The sequence below is a fragment of the Aulonocara stuartgranti genome (genome assembly GCF_965226115.1).
Source record: "Aulonocara stuartgranti genome assembly, chromosome: 17".
In the NCBI taxonomy this organism is placed as follows: Eukaryota; Metazoa; Chordata; class Actinopteri; order Cichliformes; family Cichlidae; genus Aulonocara; species Aulonocara stuartgranti.
The window spans coordinates 13,650,429-13,668,526 of record NC_138953.1 but is presented as its reverse complement, the minus strand read 5'-3'; the positions used below and the strand labels follow the sequence as shown (position 1 = coordinate 13,668,526).

General features: G+C 40.6%; 1 protein-coding gene across 3 annotated transcripts in view; it reads right to left on the bottom strand.

The window, feature by feature from the left end:
- Window positions 1–6,984: 6,984 nt before the first annotated feature.
- Window positions 6,985–18,098, bottom strand: part of LOC309692603 (adenylate cyclase type 1-like) — a 75,051-nt gene continuing 63,937 nt past the window's right edge. For 2 of the 3 annotated variants that reach the window (XM_082511260.1, XM_082511261.1), the window contains 5 exons: window positions 16,543–16,689; window positions 15,199–15,297; window positions 14,730–14,844; window positions 12,317–12,441; window positions 6,985–9,593 (listed from right to left, as the gene is read on the bottom strand). In XM_082511260.1, coding sequence (XP_082367386.1) covers window positions 9,264–9,593; window positions 12,317–12,441; window positions 14,730–14,844; window positions 15,199–15,297; window positions 16,543–16,689 — 816 coding nt within the window. In that variant the 3' untranslated portion in view covers window positions 6,985–9,263. Of the gene's footprint in view, window positions 9,594–12,316; window positions 12,442–14,729; window positions 14,845–15,198; window positions 15,298–16,542; window positions 16,690–18,098 lie in introns of those variants that run through there. The other variant, XM_082511262.1, reaches the window with a different exon arrangement.

Sequence of the window (18,098 nt, the reverse complement as noted above, 5' to 3'; positions counted from 1 at the left end):
AACTGTACTTACATTGTGACAGGGAAATGTAAACACGTGACATGCCTCACAAGTTACAGCCACAGCCTGTGTCAAAAAATGTCAGCGTTTGGAAATAACTTCACATTTTATGCTCAAAGAGGTAACTACTGCTCTTTGAGGGGTAGATATCAAATTAAACAAAGCAAATTAACTTTGCTTGCAACATATATTATATATTAAATATATATATTATAGTTTGGATGCTTTATGGCATTTTTCCAACATAGATCCAAACTCATGGAGGTTTAAAGTTATTTCAATAATAATAATGGATTGGATTTATATAGCGCTTTTCAAGGCACCCAAAGCGCTTGACAATGCCACTATTCATTCACACACTGGCGGAGGCAAGCTACGGTTGTAGCCACAGCTGCCCTGGGGCAGAGTGACAGAAGCGAGGCTGCCATATCGTGCCATCGGCCCCTCTGGCCAACACCAGTAGGGTAAAGTGTCTTGCCCAAGGACACAACAACCAAGACAGAGAGCCCGGGGATCGAACCGGCGACCTTCCAGTTACGCTTCCCAACCCCCTGAGCCACGGTCAGCGCACTGCTTTCATGTTTCTTGGAAGTGGCTTGTTAGATCTCTTTAACCAGAGGAATAAAAACAACCTTTGTAAAAGGGAAGTTCAACAGGCTGTCAACAGTCTCATCAGTAACCATAACAGATAGAGACAGATTGTTTCACCCCAATAACAAAAAACACAAGCCTTATTTTCTCACCACAAGACATAGTGTAGATGATTTCTGCTTTAAATTCCAGGATTTGTTTTTTACTATAAAGTAACAGCATAGCTGAGTACTAATTTGTGACTTTAAAGTATTGAAAATGCCTATAATCCAGTAGCTTGCATCTTGCATTACAGAAACCATATGCAGGATAATCCACAGGACAGGTTTGCCTGTGGATTATCCTAAGAAACCAACATGTGGTTCTTTGAAAGATCTGCCTCTGTGCATCCCCTCAAAATATCACCTCTATTGTTTTGGGGTGGAGGCAGAAACTTCACATATTTCAAAGTCTTGACAAATAAACTCCACACTACCTGCTTGACTAGGGTAAGGGGGAAATATGTGTTTTGTAACAGTTGTGATGGGAGGTTCTCTGTGTGTGCTTACAGATGTAAGTCTCTAGGTCAAACTATTGTTATGCTGCTATGTTTTTCAAAGGATTCATCAATCTACAGCAGGTCACATTGATCTGCTCTGTTTGTAGAGGTTATTACAACATTTCTTGCATGTTTAAAGCTGTTTTCTGGCACCTCGTCACATTCCATCTTCATGGTTGTTCAGAAGAGACCAAACACGAAGGAGTGGTACGAGTAGGTTAGCAGGGGTCACTGCAGTTCTTACACAACATGGAGTTCACTGACCCTGCCTGTATCTGGGCTGATGTGCTTGTAGGAAAAACATATTGTAGAAGACAGAAGATAACACTCAGGCATTGAGGAAATCTGTGATGAGAAACAATCTAGTGGGAGGATGTTTTTTTTCCTCAGCTAATCAGAAAAGAGTAGTTTGTGTTTTGGGCTCCTTAGGAAGCATTTGGTTTCACAACCTTGCAGAAGCTTGGTTGTGAAACCGCTTTTCTTGGAAACTCATTGTAATGTTTTGTCCACTGAAAGTATTTGAAGATTTAGGGCTTCATATGGGTTTGATAAAACCTGAAAAAACAACAACAAACCTTAAGGATGACTCATGTGCTTGAGCTCTACAATTTGTCTTGTGCCTGACTGTATAATGTGAAGCCCTTTAAAGCTTAAAAACATTACTGTATGATCTTTGACACTCACTGATACCTAGAGTTTTAGAACCCTTGAGTTCAGATTTCTTGGAGTCTTAAAACTCTTCAGGATTTCACAGTAGAGAAAATATCACAAAAGAATGAGATCATTTTGAAAATAACAAAGTGATAGGAGACTGCACTGTGCTGTCAGGGGAGAATGTGGCTAGGCAGCATCGGATGGTAGCCTGCATGATGACTTTGGTAATCAAGAAGCAGTGAAGTGAAGGCAGAGAGCAGAGGTGTGGATTAAATGGTGGAAAATGAGGCTAGGCAAGGTGGAGGATGTACTCCTAGCCATGTGGCCAGTGGTCCTTCGTTTATCACGGGAGTTACATTCTAAAAAAAATCCTCGAGGTAGCCAACTTTATTTTTTACAATTATTACAGATGTTTGTAAAACATCTGTAATACACACTTTAAACACTTTTCTCAGACAGGCATGGGCATTTTTACATTTTTCTCTCTTGTTTAAACCCTCTCAAAGTTCAAACCTTCGTTAAAAAACAAGTCCAGTATTATAGAATGAAATCAAAGGCACCCAAAGGCTCCTCAACATGTGTTTGTTGGGGAGAAAACTTACAAACATACAGTACAGCACTTCAGTCACACTGCTAGCAATCGAAGATTTATGTAAATTTGACCAGCTGAACACATTCTGTACTGTACAGGAGACACGGTACGAGATTGATTGACAATGGTCTACCGCCAATCAGGACGCAGAACACAAAAAAACCATGCAAAATTGCACAAAAGAAATCCTCGAAACAGGGAGGCCGCGAATTTCGGTGCGAACTGCTGGTGAACTGCGTTATAGCGAAGGGACCACAGTAGCTGGGAGGATAGGAGTAAAGCAAAGAGAGAGGTGCCAAAGGCAAAGGAAAAAGCTTATAGGAAACTGTACACGAAGGAAGGTGAAAATAACTTATATCAAGTGGATAGATAGAATCATTGAGCTGGAAAGGTTGTGTGGCAGCTTAGGGGCAGAGACGGAAATGTGCTAACAAATTAAGACAATGTGTTGAGAAGATGGAATAAGTACACTGATCAACTCATTGATCATGAAAATGAGAGAGGATGGATGTAATAACACAGCAGTACTGGAAGCACAGAGGATTAGTAGAAAGTGAGGGTAACTGTGAAGAGGTGTGCTGAGGTTAAGGGACTAGAGAGTAAATGGGAGACAGTGGACTTTTTAAGCACATTATTTAACACAGTCTTGGAGTTTGGGCAGATGTCTGAATGAAGAAAAAGTTTTCTGGTACCAGAGATGTAGAGAGATGTAGTAATTACAATGGGATAATGTTGATAAACCATAGCATGAAGATACGGGAATGACTTGTTCAAGCTAAGATCAGCAGTGTGGCATCATGCTAAAAAAAAAAAGAAAAAAAAAGAGCACTATAGATTTAGTGTTCGATGATCAGAAAGAGTAGCATTGTGTCCTTGTGGATCTAGAGAAAGCATATAAGTTCACAAGCATTGTGGTACTGCATAAGGAAGTCAAAGAAGTATGTGACAGTGATGCAGAACACGTATGAGGATAGAGAGATTGTGGCGAGGTGCTTGGTAGGAGTGACAGATCGGTCCAAGGTGAGAGTGGGAAGGTTTGAATCCAAGCCATCTTGTACAATGGTGATGGACAGGTTGACGGATGAAGTCAGGCCAGAGTCTTCATCTACTATGATGTTCACAGAGAACATTGTGCAATCTGTAATGAGAATAGGGAGCAGATGGAAAAGAATCTGGAAAAGTTGGAGGTATGCACTGGAGAGAAGAGGAATGCAAGTCAGCAGAAACAAAACAGAATACATGTGTGTGAATGTTAATAAGGCAGTTGGAAAGGTGAGGATGCAGCTAGTAGAGATAGTTAAGGTAGATGAGTTTAAATACCTGGGGTCAACCATTGAAAAAAAAAGAGAGTGTATAAAACATAAGGTGGAGAACAGAGTGGAGGCCGGGTGGAATGGATAGAGATGAGTGTCAGGGTGTTGTGTGATGGAAGAGTAGTAGCAAGAGTGTAAGTGTTGCTCTTACCCAAGTCACGAATAAGACATCAAGATTGAGATACAGTGGTCCCTCGTTAATCGCTGGAGTTGCGTTCCGAAAATAACCCGCGATAGGTGAAATCCGCAAAGTAGCCAACTTTATTTTTTACAATTATTATAGATGTTTAAGGCTGTAAAGCCACTCACTACACACTTTATACACTTTTCTCAGACAGGCATGAGCATTTCCACACTTTTCTCTCTTGTTTAAACACTCTCAAATTTCAAACCTTTGTAGAAAATTAAGTCCAGTATTATAGAATGAAACCAAAGGCACCCGCGGTTGCTTTTGACAGTGCAAAACGTTTCATCAACATTTTGTTGTGTTTGTTGGGGAGAAAACTTACAAACATACATGTACGTAAACGTACAGCACCTCAGAGTCACACACTGCTAGCGATCATAGATTTATGTAAATTTGACACGCTGAATGCATCATGTACTGTACAGGAGACACGGCATGAGATTGATTGACAGTGGTCTAGAGCCAATCAGGACGCAGAACACAATGTGCTGTAAAAAAACAAACAAACAGCAAGGCTGCCAAAGGTGAACCGCATTATAGCGAGGGACCATTGTATAGAGCAACTCCTCTCCAACAATGTTGTGTGTTTACAGTGTTGTTTTTCTTCTAATGATGATTTCATATGTCTTAGTGTATTATATTTTTGATCTAACAGCACTACTATACCTTAAATTTCTCTTTAACAGCCTTAGGCTAGTTAGGTTCTTGGGTGGATGTGGCCAATGCAATCCATGTTTGATGCCGAGCTGCTAGTTCATCACTTTGTTTGGTCTGACTCCCATACAAACTGTAGTTACCGACATTTGTAGACAAATACAAATATGTCTGCAAGTTAGTATAACAATGCTGACGGCCACTCAGCCTTCTAGTAGATGCAGCTGGTATCATTTTGAAAATCCTAAAGCGCCTCATCCTTGAGTTATCACACTCACAAACTTGAGAGTCCACCCCCAGCAGGGTGATGACACTATCCGATCATCCTTAGAGGGGTTAAAATGTTGCATACATCTATGCAGTTAATACACACAAACGCTGTTTTGGCAGTCAGGTTGTGTTTTTCCTCCTACGCTCCAGTGTTGAAATGACAGCAACATTTACAGTAAGTGATTCTATGACACACAGAGTCATTGAGTAAGCAGTGTAGTAAAACTATCCATAACCCTTCAAAGTGTCTCGGTCAGCCTCATTGCCGTCATCATCTCAGCTCTGCAGTGTCTGATTCAGGCTGCAGATAGACGGCCGTTCCACTACACCACAGCTGTAAATGAGGTCCAAAAAAGACCATTTCCGTCGCTTATCTCGCTGTGTGTAAGTGTTTACCTTGGCACTCCTGACCGGGCGTCTTTGATCATATTGGAGATTCCATCAGGTGGTAAACACACACACACACACACGCAGAGTTGTAAATTTTTCGGTTATCAACAAGTGGAATATTGACATCCTCTGTGGTGATTGCACACAATCAGCACAGATCACAAAGCTAATAGAAGAAGAACGAGGGTGGGGGTTACTGGTTTATCATTTACCCGCTGAAAAACACAACCTTGGTTACATGTCAGCGTGTATTCTTGTCGTGTTGCCATGACAACCTGTCACGCAGGATGCTCCGCAATGCCATGGCATTTCCACACCAGTGGTAAACACACACACACACACATTTTCACAGCACTGATGAATGTTTAGAGGTCGGGTCTTCCTGTGACAGGAGTTGAAACATTCCTTTTCTCTCACCAAAGCCTTCGGTGGGGTGGGGTGAGGTGGGTGAGGGTGGGAAAAGACACAAACGAATACCCACTGAGGTCCTTTTATATGTAAAAATCATGAGAAACTTACATTTTTTCTCATAAGCAAAAAACTTTAACTGCCCTAAGCAGGAGGAGTGCCCTAAGCACTGTGAATGTTTCCTGTTAAAGCTTTCTTCCTCCCCACATTTGCCAAGTCCTGCCTAAGGGTGGGTGGGGAATTTGAGTTTCCATGAATTGGTAACCTCTGGGGAATGAAAAAATGAAAGCAGTGCAAAATATTTAAAAAGATTGCTCTTAATCCCACTAGACTCCCACGTGTAATCCTAATATCCAACTTTATAGTATATTTACAACCTGGCCCAAAAAGAAAAACAAAAAAACAGAAGTAGTTTCAGCCTAATCTGACCCACTGAAATTGTCCTCTCAACCATGTATGTGTGCTGATTGTTCATTTTAGTTTTAACATCACAGCTTTCTATGTTCTACAAACCATCAAAGCTTCTGCTTCAGCATGGGAGAAAAGTACATCAAAGTATAAAAAACTAAAAGTATTTCATCGTTCTTTAGCTTTAGGTCTCTTTCAGTGTTTAATTCAAATAGAACTTTATTTATACAGCACCAAATTACAACAACAGTCATCTCACGGCCTAAGAGCCAGCATTTGGCCACAGTGGGAAGAAAAAAACTCCCTTTTAACAGGAAGAAACCTCTGGCAGAACCAGGCTCAGTGAGGGGCGGCCATCTGCTGCGACCGGTTAGGGGTGAGGGGATGGGGACAAGACAAAATATACATTGTGGATTGTGGACTGTGTTTAGTAGATTTGTGGATCCTTATCACATTTGACTGGTGTTTCCTTATATGCAAATACCTGGTCTAGTGAATGCTTGAAGATTGTTGAGTTGTGACACTCGTTTCTAGATGTTTGCTTAAGATGTCTTATGATTTGATACAACATAAAAAAAAACCCTGCAGTGTAGTTTCTGCAAAACAAACCAAAAAATAGACCCTTATTATGTGTATCTGTTGCATTTAAACTGTTATGAGCAATAAACTTAAGGCATATTGTACGCACACCCACACACTTAACTCCTTTGACATGTTTTTACTAGAGCAGACGTGTTTATGTCATCAGCGCGAGGTCGCCAATGCTGAGCAGCACCAGAGGAGTCAAACTGCCACTGACCCCGATGTTGCTCCAACTTCTTACATGAGCTACTCTGTTTTTCTAGCGTTACGTAACTGTTTAACTAAATTTCATGTCCTCTCCATATGCACTCTGTATGTGCATTTCTGTCTGTGTTTGTTCAAAATAAGCACAGAATGAGAGTTCTTAGTCCAGGAGACACATCTCCACTGGCTTTATTCTTCATAATCATGGTACGTCGATATAATTGCAGTGCAAACACTTATATTTTAGTATAAAATATTTTCTTTACCAAAATTTACATTCACATAAAACATCTCAATAAATACATCTTCAACAAAAGAACTTGACAAATATTGTATCATCCATAATATATCTCTACAATGTACAATAATAGCTAGTAATACCTACATATAACAATTGAAACCCGTATCATACAGTATGAAAATATCCAATTTACAGGAAAAATATTGTACACAATTCCTTTTCATCAACTTTCAATTAATTGTTTAAAGCAAGTGTATAAAAAATCCTCATTTTAAACCTTTTATAAACTTAAATTAAGCACTCAAGCTACCATATAGATTTAAAATCTATTTTAAATATGATAAGTCCAACGTAATTTCCGTCAGGTTCCAAATAAATCTGATCAAAATCGACACTTGCCATCGTTTTGAGTAACAAAACTCAATCAGCTCGAACAGTAAAAATACAGGCATCCAACAAAAGAAAATCCACAATAACCGTAGCAACGCATTCAGTTGTGCTACAGCTCAACACGAAAAAGTCTGATATGTTTATGAAAATAGGTTGGCACATTAGAAAATCAGCTACCTGTTGATTACAGCAGGAGCAGGGAGGAGGAGGAGGAACCTCTCCCCCCAGGCCTGAAGTCTATCTATCCTGAATATGTCCTCAAAAAGGTTTGCACACCAAGCTCATGAAGAAGACACGGGTCAATTAAGCACCTTACATTCAAGAGGACCGCTACCTTTAGCGCATGCATGAGGACTATAATAAAACACAGTCAACGTGTGTCCGCTGCTCCGCCTGCATTAGTGCTTCATCAAAGCATGCATGTTTGATCTGCAGGCTTCCAGGCAGTGCATGCTCATACAGATTAGAGGAAAGTTAATGGCTGTGGTAAGCCATACTGTGAGTAGCATGCTATACCGTAAAATAAATCATCTGGGTTTGCATGAGGAATCCAGACACAGAGGTTTGTGGGAATCTCCTCATAAACAGAAGGTTTCTTTTTTTCCGCCCTTTCCAAAGCAGCTTCGAGTTCATAAAAATAGTAGAACAGAATATTTTTCAACACTAGAAAATATTTCTTTGTAAACAAGCACACAGAAAAAAGTTCTCTTTTTTTAAATATAATTCATTGAGGAAGAAGGAATCACACTCGCACAATACTAAAAATAGGTTTTCTAATTCATGCTTCAACTCCACAGATACAGACTGGTGTGGCTAGCTATGCACACTCTATTGGCTACAAACACTATCAGGTCAAAGTAGGATCCAGCTGGCTACAGCATGCAAGGAGTGAATAGGCTGAGATAGGAGACAAACTGCTTTATTGCTACACTTTGACAAGGAAGAATCTGGAAGTCAAGCATCACAGGGAAACAGACAGCACACATGACTGAAATGCAGCAGTGGCATCATGCACTTAAAGACGCTGAGCAGCTCGGCTCACTGAATCAAGAGCTTGCCTCGTGTACGAGGGGTTCAGCGAAGGGGCAGAAATGAAGCATACAGCATCAACCACCCACAAATGGTCAAAGGCAACGCCTTGTTGTATTTTGGCAAGTTCATGTCATTAACTGCCATCTAAAATTCCACAATTGGCTTCAACCGCTTTAAACACTGTTGTCTCTAGGACAATGATGCCCCTAAAATGAATTAATCTGATAAATCAATCTAAAAGGCAACAAAAAAAATGGCAAAAATCTCATTGTGAAGAGTGGTCGCTAAGGCAACAGCACTGTTTTGGTTTTAGACGGGGAGAAAAGAGTCAGCTAACGTTCTTAGATTTCGGGACACAGTTGTTGTGACAGGTTTGTGTGCTACACTTTCAATTGTGCATTGCGATGTGTTTTTATTTTTATGCTTATTTAGTTTATCGTAGTGGTGGATCCAGTTTTTTGGCAGTTATGAAATCCTGGAGACATCCTTGGCCTTTGATTGATGACAGAGCAACGTGGCATCCTGTATCCTGTTCATGACATCCCGCTGTGTGAAACAACAAACAGGGTTTGAATGTGGAGGGACAGTCTGATCGAGGACACCTCAGGTTCCAGGCTTTAGGCCCAAATCCAGGCTTCCCATTGGATGATCAGTGTCTCGCCTCCCTGTCTTCCACAGACAGAAGAAGAAGAGTGGAGAACAACCTTTCCTCTTTAAATAGCCTTTCTCTGCTACAGCCATCTGTGTTACTCACCCACCTCCACTCTTACATTCTTATTTTTTCGTAGTCACGATGGAGACAGTGCCCTTCACACCACTGCAGTGGGAACAGAGGGCAGGTACCTGGTGGTGCTGGTGGATGTGGTTGGTTTAGCCACACTTGGGCTTGGGGTCCTCATAGCGGCGTAGGTGGTCACCGTTGGGGCGGGGCTAAGCCTGGTGCACACACTGCCGTGGGCGAATGCACTGGCACGGCGTTCACCGTTGCCAGGCTGTTGCTGGGTTTGAGATGGCCTGCTGCCTTGTCTGCGTCCCTCCAGGAAGTATGTAAGCATCTGACCTTTGCCCTTCACACTGACCTGGCCACGGCACACAAAATTGTAGTAATTGGTGATGAGGCGATAGACGTCCTCTGTTACCTGGTGGAGGCACACAGACGTTTGATGAGCTTTATGACCAAATATTTTACCATGACACACCTACGACATGACAAAAATGAACAAGAGATTGCACAAGTAAATATATAAGGAGTTTGCAAACAATGAAGCAACAATAATATGCTTTTTAAAAAAGACAAATAAAAATTTTATGTGGGCAAAGAATTACATCTGTACCTGAACACAAAAAGAAAAGATAAAAGTGGGTCTTACAGAAGGAGGAACTATCGGTAATCTTCTTATTCTAGTATATTTTTTTTAATATTAGAAAATGTAATAAAAATATTTATTTTGTATGGTAGCGAGGAATCACACAGAAGGTCCTTAACCCATCCCTTGTGCAAGGAAGAACAGCACGAGGACTGTTAGAGCTGCACAATGCCCTCCAGCCGGCCACTGGTGTGAATGTCTCTGACCAAACACTCAGAAACAGACTTCATGAGGGTGACCTAAGGGCCCAATGCCCTCCAGTGAGCTCTGTGCCCACTGCCTGACACTCTGAAGCCCTAGTGGCAACAGACTACCAGAACTGCCACCACTGGTACTCTGTGCTTTTCACAGATCAAAGCAGGTTCACTCTGAGCATATCATCAATATCTTTGATTTCAGATACAAAGCTGGAGACAAACAGGAGAGACATTTTCTCTCGGCGCAGGAGAGCATCAGTCAAATCATCACATACTAGGGGAGCGAACTATGAGCACAACATATTATCACCACATCTCCATTTGTTTTGCAATTTTCAAGTGAGGTCATGCTTTAAACCTCCACTCTATGGACACAAGTACTGGGACACCTACACATTACACCTAGAGGAACTGCTTGATCATGGAAACCCATGACATGAAGCTCCCAATTTTGTGCAAATGTTAATGCCCGAGGAGGTTTAATGAGTCAGCACAGTGTTGGCTTTTAGGCACCGTGCACCACAGCACTCAGTGACCCTGCTCTGTAACTTTATGTGGTCTGCCACTTCATGGCTGGGTTGTTGTGGTTCATAAATGCTTCCATTTCACAATAATGGGGCGCTCGTGACTCAAGAGTTGGGAGTTTGCCTTGTAATCGGAAGGTTGCCGGTTCGAGCCCCGGCTCCGACAGTCTCTGTCGTTGTGTCCTTGGGCAAGACACTTCACCCGTTGCCTACTGGTGGTGGTCAGAGGGCCCGGTGGCGCCAGTGTCCGGCAGCCTCACCTCTGTCAGGGTGGCTGTGGCTACAATGTAGCTTGCCATCACCAGTGTGTGAATGTGTGTGTGAATGGGTGGATGACTGGATATGTGAAGCGCTTTGGGGTCCTTAGGGACTAGTAAAGCGCTATATAAATACAGGCCATTTACCATTTATTTACAATAATACCACTTACAGTTGACCATGAAATATCTATAAGGGAGGGAATTTCACAAACTGACTTGTTGCAAAAGTACCATCTTATACCATGCCTATATTCCTCTGTGTAGAATGACCCATTCTTTCACCAGTGTTTGTACAGCCAGACTGCATGGCTAGGTGCCTTATTTTATATAGCTGTGACTGAAAACACCTGATTTCAAAGCTAAACAGATACTACTTTTGTCCTTAGTACATTGTCCTTAGGCAGATGTTTCTTCCTGTTAAAAGGGAGTTTTTCCTTCCCACTTTGACCAAGTGCTGCTCATAGGGAGTTTCTGATTGTTAGGTTTTAGCTGTAGCAACTGATGTTGTGATTTGATGCTATATAAAGAAAATTGAATTGAATATATGAAAATAATGAAACACATGAACTTTATCTGAACTTTTCTAATTATTTCCAAATAACACCCTCTAATCTGTTTACCTTTGTCAAATAAGAACTAGTCATGTCAATAATAAAAAGCTATAGTATGCAGCAACTGCTTGTAAAGCAAACATTCAAACTTACTTACTCTTTCTTAATTTATCCCCACTCAATGAGCGAGAGAGAGAAAGAAAGCAGCGGCCTAGCAGCGAGCCAGAGAATGACTGATCTACCTATGCGGTGTGAGTGAGAGCACAGCAGAGAATTAAACAGTTGTTTTCTGATTGCTTCACGATGGTTATGTTTTACGGCACAGCATAGACACGCCCACACCTCCACATGTGTGGTGTGGTGTAGTATTACTGTGCTTCACTGAGTCTCCATCAGTGAAACATGTGCTTTACTTACAGAGCGCAAAAGAGACAGCAGTGCTTGGTCACTGGTCACTGCATTTAAAGTGGCACCAGCTGCTGTTATTAGCTACAGGCAGCACACTCACTGCCCAAAGAAAGCACCCCAGGAAAGCCTTAAATGTATAAAAATAACCCTCAGGGGCCACAGTCTCCACAGGTAAATACACCACTACACACTTCGGGAGGGTCTTAGGTGATGACTGGGAGAGATTATTTTATGAGTCTATGCAAGTGCTTTCAAGGAACATCCTTAATATTCAGATATGTCCAGCAAAAACCACCCAACTCAGGGAAAAGTTACCCCAAAACCGCTAACTTTTTATTTCAAATAGCACTCTAAATATCTTAGCTGGACACCTTTATGCTGTTTTTATTTTTTATTTTTTATTCTATGACTGCAATATTGATCTGCATTGCATGTATTTTCATAACACAGCAGCAGCTTGTAATCTTAGTGAGATCTGTACATTGTTACATTTGGGAATAGAAAGAAGAAGGATAGGTAACAGAGAAGACATACATGTGGACTGACGAGCTGTACCTGTATCTTTCCTTGTACTCCAGTGCTGTCCATCCTGCTGGCTACATTCACTGTGTTTCCCCAGATGTCATACTGTGGCCTCCGGGCTCCAATCACTCCTGCCACCACTGGGCCCACATTGATGCCTGGTGTTAACATGAACAAAACATATAATGTCTGGGTCACACATGCATATTACATATGTGTGCTACTTATTTTCAAATATAGTTTTCATGTGCTTTCATATAATTATAACAAACATGTCGAGCTTCTACTGGAATTACAAATTTAAGCAGTGCAGCACTAAGAAATGAGAATTACAAAGTAATTGCTGAGTGTTGGTTAGTGATAGGATTCATTTCTCTTTCCACTAACATACACCAAACAGCTAGACTTACCCAGCGTTTTTCAGCAGCTGGTGGCATATCTTTTAACTTTTCCTTTATGAACAGCAGATGTGAAGAAAAAGTTTTGATCATATTCCTCATTTAATTCCTGTCTGGACCAGTCATTAATTTTAAACTGGAGTATATTGTAATTCATTATTATTAGGCTGTTGTAAAAACTCCCTAAAAAGCCTTCAGTTGATCCAAAATGCGAAAGAAAGAGCATATATCCTATACTGGCTTCTCTTCATTGGCTGGCTGTTAAATCCAGAATGAAACTTAACGTCTTCTTACATACAAGGGGTTGAATAATATGGCCACTTCTTATGTTAAATAAGCAGTGGCCTGATACTTATGGTAGGAGTACCATGGGAGGTAGAGCCTTCAGCTCTCAGGCTCCTCTACTATGGAACCAGCTCCCGGGAGGAAGATTGAGGCAGTCTTTCCTTCCCATTATTGCCAAGTGGTTGTTCGTAGGGGAGCATCTGATTGTTGGGGTTTCTCTGTATTATTGTAGGATCTTCACATTATAACATAAAGCATCTTGATGTGACTATGACGACGATTTGGTGTTCTGTAAGTAAAACTGATTTGAATTTCCAAGAGACCATTTTCTTTACGTCAGAATAAAAGTGGCATGTAATAGTTTTTCTCTGATTGTACTCATGTCCTGAATCACTTTAAAGTTTTCAAAACAATATTCAAACTCCTACAAAAATCAGTGTCTTACTCGTGCTCTTCAGAAAGAGCATTTCAGGTTAATTATTAGCAATTGGAAATATTTTAGGAAACTATGGCAAATGATCTGTTTATTTATGTTAGTGCTAAGAGAAACATTTTACCAGCAGTATAACATGCTGCTGCTGCTGCTGCAGTAAGAAGAAAAGCATTGTTGCAAGCCAAAGATAACATTTCCAGAGGATGCATTTGGCATACACAGTGTTTCTTTTCCCAGTAACACTGCAAAGGAGGGTATGAAGAATGGGAATGAGTGATAACAGGTTCACTGATTCCCAGTTCTGGTGTGTTACCATAATATTCTATTGCACACAGTAAGCAATAGTAAAAATGCCATAGCAACGATCGATGTTTTTATGCTACTTCTTCTCTTATTGTAACTGTAGTTTACTGATTTGTGTGATTATTAAAACACAATACATGCAATTAAATCTCACTGCACTTAATATTAGCATCTAAAGAGTACTGAGTATAGATGACAGTTCTCAGAAAAACTTTGTGTACACTCTTAGTGTCACAGAAAACATGTAGTGCAAGGCTGTTAGGAAATTACACAATCATACATGCACATTAACAGACACACTGTCATTCTGATACACTAAACATTTTTAGCACTGTTCTAAAAGAGCATCATATTTTATACCCCATAAAGGGACCAATGGGCTTGGTCTATCTGTCATTTCCATATAATATTAATGTTATGCAAATGCAACTTTAATGAAGTGTTTAGTATACTTATGATAGTAAAAAATGACTGCAAGAATTTCACATCATTTATATCAATATCATTTTTAAAACTATGATAATACATGTTTGCAAGACATTTTTTGCATCAGTATATTGCATCATCTATGTAAGTATTTCCCAAGGACTTCAGTGATAGACAGAAACATGGCGCATATTGAAGTTCTAACTTTGGTTTCTTTCCTTTTTGGAAATCCAGAATTGCAAAAATTACCAAAAGTTGCATTTCTGCAGAGTAAGTCCATCCAAGCACACAAACAGAGGCAGTTTCTACATGTGGAGCCACCTAGGCTGCAGACAGGATGGCACTGTGTACACCAGGTTTCACTGGGATTAAACAAGGGCTCTAGCTGCAGGCTCCCCACAGGATACCCAACACAATGGAACCCAGAACTTCAGGTCTCGCTGTGACGAGCTTCCTGTGGGGAACGTTCTTTCTGTGATGCATTTCCTCCATTTCCAAGCTTAGCGGCACCGAGTGTTCACGGTGTCCAGTGCAATAGGCCAGAAGTTCTGACATCCATATTTATAGGCCATAGAGTGTGTATGTGTATCTCTTCACTCACCTACTCTGAGGACAAAGTCATTGTAAGACTGGTAGTTGATAGCATCCAGGACATCAAACATCTCGATGGCAAAATCTGACACGGTGCATAAATGTGAGGTGATGGACTTTTTCACCTGAAAATCAGAGGAAGACACATATGTGACATATTAATGCAGAAATAAACCTGAAGTAAGAAGCAATATTACCCTCCATTTCTGTTTCCCTGATGTGGTAACATGTGGCTTTAAATGCACTTTATGAAAGCAGAATATGCTGAAACCACAGATACCAGTAATCCCCCACAGAGGATTTTGTGGTGGGAAATGTGGCAGTGTTTAAAAGATCAGCACTCAGAGAACACAAACTTGGAAAGGCTAGGCCTCTCAACAGTACCCTGGACACCCAGAACAGTTTTCAAATGTGCAAATACACTGCAAACAAGTACAAAAACCTTATTCAGGAGATAAATATAATTAGTAGAGGTCTACCTTTGAAGCAGTTGTAGGAACCAGCCCAACTGCAGCCATGTATGTACTGCCAATGGTCTTAATTTTCTCAATGTCCCTGTAGCACTCTTTATCCATCAGCTGGAAGTGGGGAAAAAGAAGGAAAAATTGGACAAAAACAGGAGAAACAGATTACCACAACAAGAAAATTCAAATCAAATTTTCTGCTGATTTGTTGGTTGCACATTCTTAGAGCCATTTGATTGCAGTGACTCATTTTCAAGTTCAAGAAACCCATTTGAGATGATCTGAACACTACGCTACACTACCTGAGCTTCCACTCAGGTAGGCTGTGGTGTTTAAATTATGCTTAGTTGGTAGTAAGGGGGCCCAAAGTATGTCAGGAATATATCACCCACATCATTACATTACATCCCCACAACCAACCAGATACATTACAAGGCAGGATGGATCCATGATTTAGTGTTATTTTCTGACCCTACCATATGAACGTCACAGCAGAAACTGAGATTCATCAGAGAAGACGATGTCTTCTGTAGTCCAATTTTAGTGAGCCCCTGTGAAAGTAGCCTCAGGTTGCTCTCATTAGCTGACAGGAGTGGCACCTGGTGCGGTCTTCTGCGTCGAGGTTTCACATTATCTCTGTTCAGAGATGCTCTTCTGTATTACTTGCAGTGAATGGTTATTTGAATTATTGTTGCCTTCTTTTCTGTTCAAAGCAGTCTGGTTCTCCTCTGACATCTACAAGACAGTTCTAACTGCCTTGTAACCTCAAGGAAACTCTCTCTTTTTCCAAACCATTCTCTGTGAATCTTACAGATGGTTGTGAGGGAAAACCCCAGTTTCTGAAAATACTTAGACTGGTCTGGCACCAACATATTCTAAGTGACTTAAAAGACCTTTCTTCCCCATTCTGATACTCAGAAGTTCAACAGGTTGTCTTGACAATCTCTACACACCTAAATGCACTGCGTTGTTGCCATATGATTTATTGATTAGATATCAGTCATTAACAAGCAGCTAAACAGGTATACCTAATAAAGTGGTGAGTGTGAGTGTATATTAAAAGTGACAAACAAATCTGAATACAATTTAAAATGGACTTGTTTGGCATGTTTGAGTAAAGGAATGCTTTGTGCAGCTGATTATAGATTCAAGTTAGCCAAAAATCATCTGTAAGTAATTCCTTATTTTCCCAGCTGCCACCATTGCTTTTTATATTCCATAAATAAACAGTATTTTCCCTTGGTCATAGCCATATCATCTCTGAAAATTGCACTGCTGGCCAGAAGATTCACTACACGAAAAACATATAAAATGCTGCAGATTTATGGATGATCTGATGGAACAAACTATTTCAGTCACCTCATCAAAGTCAGCGATGATCTCATTGAGCAGCCTCAGACACTCAACTCCCATGTTGTTTCCATCCAGCTCGATGTAGAAATCATTAAAGTTGGCGATAGAAGCGAACAACACTCCGACCTGAGCGTACGACTGATAGTACAGATCCTGCAGGTAGAACAATTCAATAAAAACAATTCAACAACCCATACTACCAAAGAAGAAAAAATATTTGCATATGGAAGATTGTGCTAGCTTACTGAATCTTTGAGCAAGACTGTTGTCAGTATTAAATAGCAGTGACCCAGTGCCATCACAACCCCAACAAATAAACATGCTTCATCCTGATGTCCATAGTGATTCTTTTCCCCCTGTTTTCAGGTAAAAGTGTTTAAAAGTTGATATATTTCCAATGTGTACACTGTTAAGATATTTAAGAGGTAATCCTTCATTGTTTTGTAAGCGTTAGAAGCATTATATTACAGTTTTGCGCACATATACATGGCGGTTTTGAGCCCCAGTTAGGTACTGTGTAATGACCAGTAAGATAACAGCAGGAGCTAAAAACGCCGCTATTGTCAGCCATTTTGTCAGGAAACCTGTTCTGGCATATATAGTAAGCACTTTAGTATTTTGGTTTATTATTTAGTGATTTTCTTCCACCATGTGACATTAAGCAGTACAGAACGTGAAACGTTTCTGTTTATTTGCACTGCAATAAACGACTGCATGAGAGACGCAAGTCATATTCACTCTCGTGATTCTTTTCCCCCCTGTTTTCAGGGGTGTAACATTTGGAGGCACCGCTGGGATAGCTGCTTAGATGTCCGGTGTCCACATCTGCACATCGTAGTCCAAGCCAGCCAAATCCCCCCATACAACCCAGTAGAGCAGGGCGATATGACCAAAAATATTTATCACGATATACATTTGAAAATTTGCGATAATGATATAACTGACGATATAATTGACACTAGACAAAATATTTTACAACTCCACAACTTTATTAGTGCAAAAAACCTCATCAATGTATTTTCACTTAAACAGGCAGCTGTTTTTTATGTGCATTAAAGTTATATAAAAATGTAACAGTGCAAATTCCTTGCTGACAGTTTAACCAAAAGGCATTTCCAGTGGAAATTGGCCGACATATCCTCAGCATAACCATGTATAATATCCACAAAACTTAAAAAGAGGTTATACACACACAATACGGTAATATTATGTTAAAGCACAGTACGTATCACTCCACGAGGCGCCTGCCTAATATAGCCCTAATGCTCCGACAATCCATCAAGCGGTGCGGCTTCGTAGCTTAGCAAAGTCGTACTAAAACATTTGACAGATTTTCGAGCGCCGTGTACGACATAAAATCATTTCGAGGTCAGTAAACACAACCAGAATTCATACATAAGGCACACGGGATTATAAGGGGCACTGTCGATTTTCAGAAAAATCAAAGGATTGATTTTAAGTGTGCCGTATTTTCCAAACAACATGGTAATAACGACGGCCCGCTAGCATGCGCTACCAAAAATAGTGCTTTGTTGTGTATCTGACGGACGAAAGCCAAACCA